The sequence below is a fragment of the Emys orbicularis genome, chromosome 5, assembly GCF_028017835.1.
Source record: "Emys orbicularis isolate rEmyOrb1 chromosome 5, rEmyOrb1.hap1, whole genome shotgun sequence".
Classification (NCBI taxonomy): domain Eukaryota; kingdom Metazoa; phylum Chordata; order Testudines; family Emydidae; genus Emys; species Emys orbicularis.
Genome location: NC_088687.1, coordinates 18169522 through 18185892, shown reverse-complemented (window position 1 = coordinate 18185892; position 16371 = coordinate 18169522). Strand labels below are relative to the sequence as shown.

General features: G+C 43.1%; 1 protein-coding gene across 3 annotated transcripts in view; it reads left to right on the top strand.

Moving 5' to 3' along the window:
• HNRNPD (heterogeneous nuclear ribonucleoprotein D) overlaps window positions 1–16371 on the top strand; it is a 34831-nt gene that overhangs the window by 14782 nt on the left and 3678 nt on the right. For all 3 annotated transcript variants that reach the window (XR_010561431.1, XM_065404666.1, XM_065404665.1), the window contains 4 exons: window positions 1770–1931; window positions 2972–3103; window positions 4317–4416; window positions 4509–4655. Coding sequence is in view for 2 of the 3 variants with exons in the window: in XM_065404666.1 (XP_065260738.1) it covers window positions 1770–1931; window positions 2972–3103; window positions 4317–4416; window positions 4509–4655 (541 nt within the window). In the remaining variant the exon portion in view is untranslated. The remainder of the gene's footprint in view (window positions 1–1769; window positions 1932–2971; window positions 3104–4316; window positions 4417–4508; window positions 4656–16371) is intronic.

Below are 16371 nucleotides of genomic sequence, written 5' to 3'. Positions count from 1 at the left end.
TTTGAAATGCTTTTACTTCAACCATCTAGCTGACCTGTCCAATTCATTGGCAATGAACAACATTTCTTGAAGCATGGTCTCATGTCCTTCACTGCAAGGAAATCTCTCTCAGCATGTCAGGCCTTGGTCCTTGTGTACACTACAGTGGTAGGTTGATGTAATCTACTTTACATTGACCTAGCTATGGAAGTGTCTTCACTTATATTTGGTGCCCACCGACGTAAGTGCCTCTCTACTCCGATTTAGTAACACCACCTCCCCAAGCAGTGTAGAGTCACAGTCGATGTAATTAAGTTGATGCAGTGTCAGTGTAGACACTGCATTGCTTACCTCAACTGTTACTGGCTTTCAGGAGCCATCCCACAATGCCCTACACTGACAATAGAATTGTTACAACGCTCCTGGTGAGGGGACACACTGCTGACACACGGAGCCAAGTGTGTGCACGCACAAGCGATTTAATAACTGCAGTCGCTGTATGCCAACGTAAGTTAGGTGGACATAATTTTGTAGTGTAGACAAGACCTCAGACACTACAGTATTAAATGCTATCGAAAAAACCTTAGATATCCATAAGGCCCTTCATTTCTGGTTTTTACCAAAAAATTCCTGGGTTTTACAAAAGCTATTTGGTTTATACACCTCTACCCCGATAGAACGCTGTCCTCGGGAGCCAAAAAATCTTACCGCGTTATAGGTGAAACCGTGTTATATTGAACTTGCTTTGATCCGACGGAGTGCGCAGCCCTGCCCTCCCAGAGCGCCGCTTTACCGCGTTATATCCGAATTCGTGTTATATCGGGGTAGAGGTGTACCAATTTTCACCTGAATATTGGATCATTCAAGTACCTGAAAATACGACTGTTAAGAAAATCCAATACATTGTTAGGTAGGTGTGTTTGTTAATAATAAATTAAAAAGAGAAGGTTAGTGAGGTAACATCTTTTATTTGACCAGCTTCTGTTGCTGTAAGACAAGCTTTTGAGCTTCTCTGTGTATTAGCACTTCTCTCTTAATATCCTGGGACTAACATGGCTACAACAACACTGCAAATGATAATAAATTAGTCTAAGTCTAAATGTGAGGCTCTGTTAAAGCAATGTAATTTAATGTTGTGGAAAATATATGCACATGCATATGTGCTATTAATGCACTGTTCCTGAAATAAACCACAGTATTATACTGTTTTTGCACTCTTTCAGTACTCTTACTTTTCTCTATTTGTTGCCTGCCTGGTCCCACAATGTTTACCCTCAAATTTACCCAAAAAATGGAAGTCAACTTTTTGCACCAATTTTCACCCATTTTTAATTTTTTGTAATAAAACTGATCAAGTTCTGGGAAATTTATAACAATATAAAAAACAAAGGACCTTGGATATCCAGTACTGTGGAACCGTGTGCTCAGCAAGAATATTGGAGCTTACCTGGTCTAAACAGATGGTAGTTCGCAAACTGTAAAGCGGTTTGATCTTTTTCAAACTTTCTTTTAGGGTGCCTTCTTTGAATACTGTGTCCTTAACTTTCTTTTATGGCACTCGGCTCCGAAGTGATAAGTGCTTAGATTAAGAGTTTGGGGAGGAAACACATAGTCAGTGTATATTGGCCAATATTGCAGATCTGTTACTTGGTTATGCACTTGTAAAAGTGCTCAGTTTATGCCCATCTTTAGTTAATGCTGTATCTTTAGCATTACACTTTACCAAAAACTGCAGTAAAGTATTTAGTTAGTTTGAAAAGTCAAAATGTTGTTAACTTCAAATTTTATAGGTCATGGACCAAAAAGAACATAAACTGAATGGAAAAGTGATTGATCCAAAAAGAGCTAAAGCCATGAAAACAAAAGAACCTGTTAAAAAGATTTTTGTTGGTGGACTATCTCCAGATACGCCTGAGGAGAAAATAAGGGAGTATTTTGGAGGTTTTGGTGAGGTATGTGACAAAAGCTGTTTAATCCACTTCTATTTTGAGTAGCTTCTGACATTAAAACATTCTAATTTTGACAGTGGTACTGCTTTAAAGCATGTTTTTAAAATGTTGAGGCTTAACATCATTTGCCTGGCCAGTGTATACTCTAGACCTAACTACAGAGTGTTTGAAATTTTTTAGACTAAGTGGAAATCTAATCTTGGTTTCTAAAGCATTTCAGATTTGCCTTGAAAATGCTCTTCACCCAGTGGGCTAAGACCTTTTTTTTGAAAGGGGAGTAAAATACTTCTGCTTTATTTTCTAACTTTATCTTCAGGGTAAATGTAGGCAAAAGTATCTTTTGTGCTGGTGAACCTCCATAAATTCTATAAAGCTGGCTTAAATGGCTGCCAATTCCCCACTGACCTGGCAAATCCTGCTAACGTGAATCTTTCAGCCCACGTCAACACAACAGTCAAGAAACCTGGTCACCAACTGGTTGTGCTCTACCCTGATTACAAATGTAGTTCCACTTCGTAATGTACTGTGGACCTTAACTGGTCTGTGTTAAATTGAAACCTACTTTGTAACTTGGGTAAGGAGATATGTTGGACATTTCCTTACTTACATTGGTATATTTGCAGTCAAGTTCTTAAACTCAGGATCTAGAATTGTTCTTGTAACATGGTTTTAGTGCCAGGATTGATAATATAGGTGCCATGAAACTGGAACTACATCTCCTGGAAATTAGAAATACTTGACTGAAAAATACTGTGAAGCAAATCATGCTGATGTAATTATTGAAGACTCTTTAAACATGTAACTTAAATTTGAATGTGAACATGAAATATATAGGTATATATTACTTTCAGTTTCCGTGTATGGTGAGAGCAAAATGCCTGTGCATGGAAACTTGCTACCTGCATATACCGGTTAAATAAGTTCAGTTAAATAATATGACCTATGCAGATGTAACTTTGTGATTATCTGATTTTAAACATAGTAAAATACGGAGGGTTGTTTGGTAAGAATGACATTGAAATATGCTAATTTGTTTTCACCAGGTGGAATCTATAGAGCTTCCCATGGACAACAAAACCAACAAAAGGCGTGGATTCTGCTTTATTACTTTCAAGGATGAGGAACCAGTGAAGAAAATAATGGAAAAAAAATACCACAACGTCGGTCTTAGTAAAGTATGTTAAAGTCTTACTAGAGGAATTTTAAATTGCTTGTTGTAACAGAGCAAATAATTTCCTGTGTGTGGAATACATTAAGAGCTGCCTCCATTTTATTTGTGATCGTATCCTGGACATGTATGGTCTAGCTATAACAAAGTATTTTAGCTCATCAATGTTTGTATTATATAAGCACCAAGTGTGCCTAGATTTTTTGATGCATGTTGGGAACCATTGTTCATGTCTTCTTCTGGAACAGAGACTCTGGACCCTATGCCACTCTTGCTTCCAACAAGTTTGTGGCCTTGGACACTTTATCATCCTTTTCATTCAGGGGTATGGCAACAGCACACTCATTTATCCCCAAAGCCCTGAATTCCCACTGGTAGGGCTCAGTGCACAAACCTTCTCTCCTCTCCTCTCCTTCCCTCTCCTCCCCCCAGTGAGACTTACATCTCATCCCCTTCAGGGCCCACTACAGCCTCCTTTAAGAACCTTGGAATCTCTCCCTTCCACAGCCTTCTCTGCCCTCTTCTACCACACATACGTTATCTATAATTTTGGAATGGATTGTTTCTTTGAATCAATATCATACTTGCATCCTGGTTTAACTCTTCAACCACTTGGAAATGCTTTCTTGTTAGTAAAATACTTAAGTGGAGTATAAACCAGTGAAAGTTGTCTTAAACTGGTACTAAAGCAAAATGGAAACGTGCTTACTAGCATATCCTGGACTATATAGTTCAGAAATTGCATCACTTGTGTAAGTATGGCCAATAGCAAAAATAATGTAAAAATGAAAGCTTAAGTTTTACATGACTGTTTATATACTGACAGCTGAGTTGAGCTTTCAAAACGTAATTGAGTAAAACTACTGATGCTTTCGTAATTCAAATCTGGTCCAAACTTTCTAAGGCTATACAATTTGTAAACCAGATGAAAAACTGAAGTATAGAAATAAAATTTAATCTAAACAATTCCTTTAAGAATTAGTGTCTATACCAGAAGTGATGAAACAGTTTGTCACTGAATTTTCACACGCTATGAACTAGAGTAGGTAACTGTTTAGGTTGAAGTTATTTGTTGTTTTTCATAAGTCTCCAGTGTGACTAGTTAAGAGATTAATGTAGAATAAAAAAATAAAGTACTAACTTACAATCAGTTGGCTATAAATTACTTTAAAGACTGCTTTTTTTCCAATTAGGTTTGATTTTAACTTTTGGTCTTCTAGTGTGAAATAAAAGTAGCCATGTCAAAGGAACAGTATCAGCAGCAACAGCAATGGGGAAGTAGAGGAGGATTTGTTGGGAGAGCCCGTGGAAGAGGTGGTGGTAAGTTTGTGCTTAACTTTTTACTAATTTTAGAAAGATGTCTATATTCTTTCAGTATTCTAATTTTTTGGCAATTTACTACTGTGCTTCAGGCCCCAGTCAAAACTGGAACCAGGGATATAGCAACTACTGGAATCAGGGATATGGCAACTATGGCTACAACAGCCCAGGGTACGGTGGCTATGGAGGATATGACTACACTGGTTACAACAACTACTATGGATATGGTGACTATAGCAGTAAGTACTGAGCGTTCTATATAAAATGTTATCTGACTTCTCTTTTAAACTTGTACAGTGAGAAGGGATGTCAGATGACTTAAAGTACCCTACATGGGTATTTTAAATCATGTTTAGTGTTTAATCTCTTGGAAGCCGGAATCGAAAATGTATCCATACTTGTGCTCACTCCCCTGATCTCATAGAAACCTGTTTTTTGGCTTGATCTTGAGTTATTGACCTTTAGTACTCATGGCAGCAGTTGACCATATGTGTTGCTGGTACGCACGTGGGATATGCAGGTTTTTTCAGTGACTATCCCTTCATTTTGACGGCTCTGTACATTCCCTCTTCTGTTATATGCCACCTCTGGTGTTGAACTGTGAAACGCCTTGAAAAGCTGTGCCCATTGGAAGATTCACAAGAGAGCTCGCCCTATTTTATAGGGAGTGCAACCTCCCAATTGCCTCCGATTATCTGTCACCACAGAGAGCAAATGGAACTTGCTTTTGTGTCCTCACACTAAATCTTCACTTAGCCTACCCTCAATCTTTCTTTACTAGCTTTTAGTGTGGTATAGGTTAGTTCAGTGTAGACGACCCTTTCCTTAGCCTTTATTGTGACTGTGTTGGGCCCTAATCCCCACAGGGGCTTTAAGATTTGTACCCACTTTTGGTGCCTCCTGTGCCTGGGTGAAACCCATTTGGTAAAGCCAGAGTATGGTCTGTTGCACATTCACTTCATGCACCGGATGTGGGAGATGTGAGGTTCCAAGCTCATCTGGCTTCTCACTGCCTACAGCCTGATATCTTGATGGGCCCATGAAGGCTACCAAGACCAGCCTCTGTGCTGAGATCCTCTGACATTGGAGCCAAGATGTTGGACCCAAGATGCACTGTGCCACTCCCGCCTTAATGCCACGTTCTACCATAGATTCAAGGTTGTAATTTCCTCTGTGCTCTACTGGGAGCAAATCCCTCATTTGGCATTGAATACATCCAAAGTGGCACTGAAGACAAAATCAGTGCCTTCTTCCAAGACCTCAGTAGCCTTGTCACTAACTCACGAGGTGCCAACCACAGTACCTGTTCCATGCTTGGCACCATTGCCAAGATAGTTTCTCTTTTTTCTGTACTCTGACCCATGAGTTGCTTGAAGATTGTTGAGCACCACTGTCACCTCTTCTGCACACTCCTCTGGAGCTGGATGCTCCAGCATCAATTAACTTGGACTCCTTGCAGTTTAAGTCCCCATAACTGCTTCCATCTTTGTTGGAGTGGGGTCCACTTGTTGACACTACTAGCCACCCTAATGCTTGCTTTCCCGCAAAAGAACAAGTGGATATAAACTGGCCATCAATAAGTTTAGGCTTGTAATTAGACAAAGGTTTCTAACCATCATAAGAGTGAAGTTCAGAGTTTTTTAGCCTGCTTTTTTGACATCCATTGTCCTTGTCCTGCTGTGCTCACTTCTTCCATTTCTTAGAATCGTGAAATCTGTCATTTCATCATCACTTTCACCCAAGTTGCCTTCCACCTTCAGATTTGCAACCAATTCCTCCTTGTAGGTCACAATCCAAGTCTAAAATGGCTATTTCCCCGGTTACTGCCTCTACTTTCTGAAACAAAAAGTTTCCCCCAATAGATTGCAAAAACTTACTGGAAATGTTGTGGTTTGCGGTATTATTTTTTCAATAAATGTATGAGTAGTTAGTCCCCCATTACTAGCAGGTGTGTTGTTTTGGATATTTCTGTTCTTGAAATGCCTAATCCACCTCCCCTTCCTAATTTGATCCCTATTTCCTTTCCCCACCCCCTTTATTTTTACCCAGAGACTTCCAACTGGTCTGCCTCTAACCTCCTGCACCTCACAAGTGTATATGTTCTGATGTATAATGCAATACCTCCTCCCTTTTCCCCTGCTTGTTCTTCTTGAACAAGCTATACCCCTCAAAAGCAGTATTCCAGTCATGAGATTTATCCCCCAAGCCTCTGATGCCAGTTGAGTAATTTACCTTATGTACTAATACCTGTACTTGCATTTGTGTATAGATATCTATTACAATGAGCAGATTCTCCCACTGATTTCCCTGTTGTTGTTCCCATGACCCTATTGTAATTTTCTGTGTCTTCTCCCCACCCTCCCTCCCCATCATCTAACCCCCTGTCAAGGTTGCCTTTCTTAACCTTACCTGTGGGCTTTTGTCATCTTCCTCTTTTGTATTAAGGACAAACCCTACAGTCTCCAGGTTCCTTAAGGGCATGGTAAATGCATTGACCACTTCTTCCCTCCCCCTATTAGGGAGTCTCTGCCCTCATGGAACTTAAATCTTTTCCTAATGAAGCTAATGGGCCTTCCTTATGGGCCTTTTGCTCAGTGGTTCTCAAACTTTCGTACTGGTGACCCCTTTCACATAGCAAGCCTCAGAGTGCGACCCAACCTCCCCCCTCCCCCCGTATAAATTAAAAAAACCTTCATTATATATTTGACACCATTATAAATGCTGGAGGCAACACGGTGTTTGGGGTGGAGGCTGACAGCTCGCGACCCCCCATGTAATAACCTCATGACCCCCTGAGGGGTCCTGACCCCCAGTTTGAGAATCCCCTGCTCAAGCCTCTCAAGCATCTATCCGTCTAAACTACTTTCTTGATAGCAAATATGTCTGCTTAGTGTTTTGGTGGCTGCTCCACCTTCTACTGTGGTCAGCTAGGCCCCATCCCAGCTTCATGCCTTGGGTCTCTGATTTCCATCTTTCTCAATGCATATCCCTCCTGGCAGTCTTGTTGAGACATCATTTCCATCCAGGGGAGGCATGGCCTAGATGCAGAAGGGGTGCTCTGTTTTTACCTGGAAAACGCTAAGCTCTTAACCTATTCGATTTTTTTGTAACATATGGGGGGAGATGCCAGGGAGAACCCATCACCAGCCAGACTTTCACACTGGATTAGCAGCTGTAGAAAACATTGCTGCATCTTAGCTAGGAAGTTAATGTTTCCTGTTTTAAAAACCCATGCCATGATAGCCACTGTAATATCAGTGCTAGACCTTAGACATGCTCCCCTAGTGGAGATTTGCAAAGTGGAGTTTGGTGCACGCTTCCACTAGGTTCTGCTCCTTAGAGTTAGCATTATGCTGTGATGCCCAGTTTGTTCTGTAGCACTGCTATCCCATTTAGCTTAGAACTCCTTGACCACTGTTCACCTGGTACAGCACTTCTTTCTAATCCCACAAGTGGGAATGTGCACAGGTCCTACAAGAAAAGAGAGGATACTTACTAGTAACTGTTCTTTAAAAGTTATCTCTGTGCATTCACACTACCTGCTGCCTTTCCCTCTGCCTCAGAGTTCTGTGTAACTTCAGAACTGTGTCCTTTAAGAGAAGAAACTGAGGTGGTGCACTCCTCTAGAGTTAGGGTGACAACTGTCACTGACCTGAGATCTCGTGTTATCCCCTCAATAGACACTGCTTTTCAAGGCAGTTCCACAACTCATTGTTATAGGTGCCATATCCCACGAGTGTGAATGCATAGTGGTGATTCTTGAAGAATAGCAGTTACTGGTAAGTAACTTCTCTGTCCTATCAAAGATCTTAAAGAATGATTTTGGGTGGGTGTTCATTGATCCCTTTATTCCACGAAGGTTGCATTCTAGCATCGTCCTGCTTAATGTTCAGCACACACAACTGCTAGATGAGAGTGACTATGTGGATGACCCGCCTTTGGCTTGTATCAAATCTAGTTTAAGGTCTTTGGGAGTGAGCTACTTTCCCATTTCTGGCTGATAAGAAATGGGATAAGAAGCTGTGCCTGAAGTTCAGATCAAAAAGAAAACTTCTGATCTTCGCAAAGGGAAGCAATTTAAATAGAAGGTTGACTGCTTCATTGGTGTGTTGCTCCCTACTGAAAATGCATGTGGTATTGGACTATAAGGTGGATAGAGCTGGCTAGATCGTCGGGCTCAACGGGTAGAGATCAATGGCTCCATGTCTAGTTGGCAGCCGGTATCAAGCTGTCCCACCTCCCCCACAGCCTCAGCTCACTCGCTCCGCTGCCGGCGCAATGCTCTGGGTGGCGGGGCTGTGAGCTCCTGGGGCAGCGCACCTGCAGAGCCCGGCCTGACCCGGTGCTCTGTGCTGCGTGGTGGCGGCGGCAGTGGGGCCCAGCACCAGCCGGGCGGCGCGGCTGTAGCACAGCCAGCCACCGGTGCTCCAGGCAGCGCGGTAAGGGGACAGGGAGCAGGGGGGGTTGGATAGAGGGCAGGGGAGTTTGGGATGGTGGTCAGGGGACAGGGGTGTGGATGGTGGTCGGGGGGGAAACAGGGTTGAATGGGGGCAGGGGTTCCAGGGGGGCAGTCAGGAAGGAAGGGGGGGGTTGGATGGGGTGGCGGGGTTCCGGGGGCAGTCGGGACAGGGAGCGGGGGTGTGTGGATGGGGCAGGGGTCCCAGGGGGGTTGGATGGGGCAGGAGTCCTGGGTGGGCCCATGACCCCTGTCGGAGAAAAACTGAGTTCTCACTTTTTGTTTGGGTACAGCAAGTCAGAAGCTTTATTAACTCTCACAATTGTGCAGAGGGAGAGAGCCAAGCAGGTCTCTCTCTCTGATACCTAATTACAACAAGCATTTATACCTTTCAATAATGAGGGACAGCTGCATTTTGTTATACATAAGCCATCTTGATATCTTATTTCTTAATTGTTTTGTCTCTTGCCAACATACAATATTTCCTATACCTTATCTACACAAGGTCTTCTACACCTTATCTATACAAGGTCACAATAACTTCTCACACAGTACTTTCTCACCCGCCTCACACAATCCTCGCTTCTACAAATCTCGCGTTATCAGGGCTACAGTTAGCCTGACTCTTGCTAACAAACTGTCATGCATTGCAGTTCTTTTCTGACAGTTCTTTTTCTGCTTCCACAACCCCCCCTTTTGTACTTCTAGTACAACAAACATTCTCAAACCTCTATTTGCATCAAGTCCTGGACTTCAGATTCTATATCAGATGTTTCAATTTTAGCAGTTCTGATTGGATGTAATGACAATGCATGATTAGCATGAACATGAAAGGTATTACTATTATTACGTCTTTTACAACAACAACAACATAATCCTAAGCTAACTAATAACAATACAAGCAATAACATTCCCATAGCAAAACTATAATGGGGTTGTTGTACAGCCTTAGTTACAAAGCACAATACATTATACTTAGTACATAAAGTGGATACTCTATAAGCAGTCTGAAAGGCATACTTTTCAACTTGATATATGTTTTGAAGCATGTGAATTTGCCCTTGTACTTCAGAGATTTTCTGAATCTCTGGTAACAGTGAAAACAAATTCTGAAATCTATCAGGTACTAAACTAGTCCAATTAAAGGGTATCTGGAACCTAAGGGCTACTTGGAAAGCTCTATCTGCAGGCCAGTAAATAATATGATTGCCTGCAGTGGTAGTGAGATTAAAATGTATGTCTTGTAATGTGGTGTCATTAACATACACACAGCTATCGTTAGCTTGAAAAAGTAAGTGTCCTGTCAGGGTAGTTCCTTGTCCCCTACCCTCACAGCAAACGTAGTCATAAACAGTGACAACTTCTCCTGGCTCCAGTTTACGGTTACACTGAAGCTGTGGGGTTCTAATGGCCAAAATGTCCACTGACTTCCTAACCCCATCCAAATGTGAGGTGTAATCCCAGGAGCACTGACTAAAAATCGATTGGGCATATCAGATGGTCTAATTTCCCAGATGTCTCGGTGAATTATCCAATCCCACATGCATCCTCCCCATGGACCCGGCAGGATACGGTATGTAGGAGCCCACACCCCCTTTACCGGTCCATATGCTTGGAAGGAGCACTGAGAACGTCCGCACTTCCATCCAGAAAGTTTCCAAGTAAGTCTCCATGGCCACAGATCAGATGGTACTCCTGATGTGTCTGTAAGGGCAGTGGGCCAAGCCTGATGTTCTAGATCATTCCGAATGGACATCAGCTGGTCATTCAGGAAATCCTGAGTCTCTGAACATGCTAGATCCCACTGCAATGCCTTCCCAGCCTCAGTGATATTCAATACCATCTCTGTCAGCAACTTCTGGGTCATAGAACTAAGGGCGGAAATAACATGTAACTCACCAACTCCAGCCTGTACCTGGGTTAGTTGTGCTCCAGAAACAAGGCCAATGGCCTTCTCTAGTTGGCCCAATTTCTCATCATGTTCCTGGTTCTTAAAAATATTCCACACTGCTGCTGCACTATTGGCCCCATCCCACAGGGATCCGGTCAAGTCTCTCTTCTTTCTAGAGGAAATAACCCAAGCCCTCTGTTGTGCTAATCTAATGGCAGCCCCCTGTGAACAATTTGGGTATTTGTCTGATTATTCACTAATTGGGTGACCAAATAACAATAAGGGCCTCTCTCATTTAACACAGTACAAGTTCCAGGAACAACCATCATATCTACTTCACTATAGAACCCATCAATTGCAATTATTAATTCTTGGGGTTCGCTGGTAGTGATATCATGTATTTCTATCTCTACTGATCCATTTGTTTTCCATTCAATTGTTTGCTCATATACATTATCCTGAACTTTAAAGAATAATTTCTCTGAACAAAATTTCAGTAAATCACTAAGATGTGAAAGCCTTGGCCACTGGGTTTCATTGGAATATACAGTACGGTTTGTATCTGGGTAAGTTACAGTGGTGGTGGCAGGGGTCAAGGGACTAGTGGGTGTAGTCCTAGTGGTGGCAAGGCGGTTTTGATATTCATCTTCTGAAAGCCAATTAGGAAGGGCAGTGCATCCTGAAGGTACCTGTCCATAAGCACAAAGTCCTGATCCTGGAAAGAATCCACCCCACCACTGGACCCCGCATTCCCAGGAACGGTCCCCACAGTTCCCTCCTTGCCAATAAACGATGCTCCGTCTTCTCCACCAGGGCCAGTTCTTAATGTCTTTTGTAGTCAGGAATTCCTGGACTTTGGTGGTTTCAGCAGAGCGAGTGTTTCTTCTTTTCTTCTTCAAAAGCAGTTGTGATTCACCATAGTGCAGGGGAGAGGTTACTAGCACTTCACCCTGTACTGGTGTGATTCCTGTAAAAGAATTCAAAGGCATTGTAGATCTGTCAGTGGACAAAGGAGAGGTTACTAGCACTTCACCTTGTCCTCCTTCCCTGCTGTCCAGGAGGCACAGCAGAGCTAGCAGGAGAAATAGGCTGATCAGCAGCTGGAGAATCCTCTCCAGGTGGAGGGGTCTTTTTGCAGTAAGAAGCATGGTTCCAGGTGGGCAGTCCTTGGCACTTTACAGCGGTGTTGGTGGTTAACAGGACTTGGAAAGGGCCTTTCCAGCATGGAGCCAAAGCAGTCTTTCGTTGATGGACTTTACATAGACTCAGTCTCCTTGTTTCAATGAATGGCAGGGCTGCTAGGGTCTTTGGGTAGCAGTTCTTTTATCTGTGAGAAAAGAAACCTAACACATTTCATTAATGCCTGGCAGTGTTTTGCAGATATCATAGTTGTTGGGCACATTCAGGCCCCCCCTTTTCTTGGCTGTCAGCCAAGTCTTAGCTGTGGGTAGTATCCTTGGATGGGGCCAACGTCTTATCTTTGGACTGAGCTTGCTAGCTATTTTTTCCTCAGTTAACTCATTCTGTTCTTTTTCCTTCTCCCCTTCTTGGCTTCTTTTAACCTACAAAGGAAACTTCCACTCTTCACTCATACACCTTTTCCCAACAATGAACACATACACACATTGCCATTATACAGTACATTAGTCTTATTATTCAATGTATGCCATGTACACCCTTCCAGTAAAATAACTTTATTACAGAGCTTTGGAGCAACAAACCAGGACAAGCACACCCACTTTTGAGGAGTTCACTCGGTACAACCTCAGGTGTCCAATAGCTTTCCTCCCTCCCCAGCCCTCTGGCTAGAAATCTGAGGTAGCCAGAAGGATCCCATGGGCAATATGGGGAGTGGGTTAACCTTCCATGTCCTTGCTTCCAAAGACTGTTGGTATGCAAATTTTAACAACCATTTTTTCAATTAAAAATCTGGCCAATGAAGTTTCTTTTTCTTACTTAAGCAACTGTATTAGACTTTAGTATATCACATTTTCCTGATTTATCCAAACACTTTGTATTCCAAGTTGAATAAAACAAGTATCTGCTTTTTGATTTAACCCTTCTATTTAATTTTGAACTAGACTGTCTTATGAAATTATTAAACCCAACAATTCTGGCCACAAGACAAACACCACAAGACAGGACAAAGAACACAAAAATAATTCCTATTGTACCAGTAAATGCATGGTACATTGAATGCTGTTCAGCTGGCATCCGTTTTCTCTGATGATCTGAAAGACAAAAGAACAGAGGTCTACCCCTTCTGGGTAGTCAGTCATTGCTTAAAATATTTCCTTTATATACACATACTCTTGTTGATTTTAGACAAAACAGAGGAATTACCCCATATTTCCTTGTATTTGTTTCATAGGCAGCCCAGGTTTCAGTGGCTTCTACCTTATTAGTTAGAAAATTGCATTAATACAGATGCTTTCTGGCTTGCTTCCAGATCCAAAGCTATCCACAGCTTAAAGATTCTTACTTTAAAAGGGACACAATTAACTTTCCCAGACTTTTGATTGCCTTTTACTTCTAGCTCCTGCTTTCAAACACAACCTATATTGGTAGGTTTGCATTTCTTTTACCTCTGCTACAATATACACTGCACATGTTCTGGGGAAAATGCACATCCTCTCCACAATTCAATTTCCATAACACTAGCCACATCAATTTCTACACAAGGTGTAACTGTTTCTTTTGTGCTTACAAAATCTCCATGCACCCCTAGTAAAGTGACAGCTCGACCACACAGAGCCAGGGGCACTGTCCTTCTCTATCTTTTTACCAGATCTTTTATCTGCTATTTTGTTACCCAAAAACAAATTCAAATCTTTTATTCTCCTGGCTTTGACTACCCTGCTGCAGCCACAACCTTTGGTCTTTAGTTAAAACATTTTAAATCTTGTAAAGCATTAAGTCACCTTAAGGATTAAATGCTAAACACCATATTAAACAACACTAGTTTCCTGTGTCTGGCAAAAGTATTTTCGGTTTTTGCAACTTTAAAACAATACCAATTCATCTCAAACTTATAAAACACAGATTGTACACAGCAGGAGTGTTTTTCAGCAAATTAGACTAACGTATTCATAGTCGAATAATTCCACTTAAATAACCTCTTGCCTGAATTACTTACAGACATTCCTACCAAGTTTCACTGCTTGATTCCCTCTAGCAACTACAGAGTTAACTTTTCACTCTCTTTTCTTAAATCACTTGCTTGTCTCTCAAAACTACACCCAATCAACTCAGATTTTACCATTCCAATTATTGTCCTGGGGATTTGAAATCCCCCTGCTTATAATTACTTACTCTTTTCCTTCCACTGTGCCCTCAAAGTTTCCAACCTGTTTTCCAATCTCTCTATCTATTGCCTGCCCGCTTGGGCCCAATCCTGCTTTTCTCGCTGAACCGTCCCTTCCATGGGCACCGGCTTTTTCACTACCAATTTAGATAGGAGGGTGGGCTTCTCAACTAGCCCCCACCCTTCCTGGTCTCTTCTCTTAAACATTCTTACTCACAAGGCTACCCGAGTCCTCCCTCGTGAGGCTTGCCACTTGGGCAAAACGCATGGCCCATTGGCGTTTAACTATTCAATTTTCTCTTGTGGCAAACACACTGCTGTTACAGCATATGCAAACACAAATGGTTAAATTCTGACAAGTCCCTGAAGGACCGGTACTTGCTTAGCCAGTGCTTCCTTTTCTGCCTGGAAGTCCTGTCTCAAGGCTTGCAACTTGCCCTGGGCATAGGTTTGAGTTGCTGCCTGGTTCATGATCTATGCTCTTAATTGCTCAATTCTAGTTATCAAGTACACAACTCTTCCTATTACTCCAACTTCTCTATTGCCCAGTCCTGCTACGACTGGGGTAGATCCACCTGACACCCTTCCCGGTCAACCGGGGTGGAGAGAGGAATGCTAAATCCCTCTCCGGTTCTCAGATTTACTGCGGCTGAGAGTAGGCACACTTTCATACTCACACACGTATGTCCAGACTGGCCACGTCTGTATATAACGTTGAGAGAAGGTGCTGTGCAATCTCCAACTTGCTTCCTCTCTTGGGAGGGCAGTTCTTTTACACCCTGAGGTCTCCTGGGGCGTCTTTTCAGTGATTCCAGTCCAGGCCGGCTGCCTGTGGCTTCTTCAGCGTCCCCAAACCACGCCGGCTCCAGGGTCGCAAAGGCAGACTGTTGGATCTCACTGGACAGTTAAGCTTTGCAAATGTAATCTCAGCACTGTAACTTGTATTGCCTTTGGTTTGACTATGTCTATATTTTTTCACAGCCAGCTGGGGCCGAAAGTAGTTTTTCTTTGTACTTAGCCTGGTCTGCATTGATTCTTGACCTTGAACGCAGATTAACTTTCTCTTTATCTCTGGACCAAGCTGAATTTCAAATTAACCCGTTCCTTTCCTCAATAGACAAATTGCTCCCATTGTGTGTCAGAGGCTTTCTTTTTTGGTGATTAAAAGCTCCTCTGAGATGTATGATCTTATCTAGATTGAAGGTACCTTCTAGTGGGCATTGTTTAGATGAATTTTCACGCGTGTAATGATTCCAATTCTCTAAATACCTGCAGGTTTTAAGACTATAATGTACGTACATGAAATAAGCTGGGGTACCCTTAGGGGGTGAGAGGGAATCCTTAGACTGTCCCCCACCCATTTTCCAATCACACACACAGGGAGGAGGATGCCCTGTCCGCGCTAGCGGCATATAAACTAAGGATCTCTCCCTACAGGGTATTCACACAGGAAAGACTAACGAGGATAGCCATGACCTCCTACACCTCCCTTCAGCAAAGAGCGTCGGCTAATCTCAGAGAGACGGCGCCGCTTACTCTGTTGCATCCAGTGAGATGGTCCGACTGTCAGTGGCTCACACGGAGAGGAAAAGGGGAGGGAAGATGGGTTCACACACTCCTAGACCCAGGCAGCCTCCTCGCCGGACGATGCCAGGCCGAGTTAGCCCACCGTGGGTCGGATCTCCTAAAAGATCCTCTAGTTACCGGGCTTGCGTTAGAGTAGTTCTGGTCATGAGCCAAAAGACTTCGCAGAGTACTCTGGGCGTCTTCCGGTAACACTCAATTCACACTGGTGTACACACACACACACACACACACACACACCAAGGCCTTACTCCAGGTACTATTCCCAAGTACCTCGATGCATCACTCGAGGCGGTAAAAACCCCTCTTGAGGCGGTAAACAACCCCTCTGTCCGGACTATGAGGCGGTAAAAACCCCTCCTGCTGAGGCGGTAACAACCCCTCAACACAGGTGCAATCCTATGCACCTCGCATATGCATACAGGGGGCGGCAAACAATTCCCCTAAGCCGCTCAGCATCTGACCTTGCTGCACAGTCAATAAGTTCGGATGGCGTGAGCCCAACAGGGACAGACGGCCCCACGGACAGTCCTCCTCCGACACCCCAATAGAGATTTCAAAAGGTCTCCTACCTCTATTGTGGCGCCATGGGGTTCGAAGGGGAACGATCCGTAGTAACTGCCGGTGCCTCTGAGGGCGTTGCCATCCCGGACGAGCCCCCAAATTGTCGGAGAAAAACTGAGTTCTCACTTTTTGTTTGGGTACAGCAAGTCAGAAGCT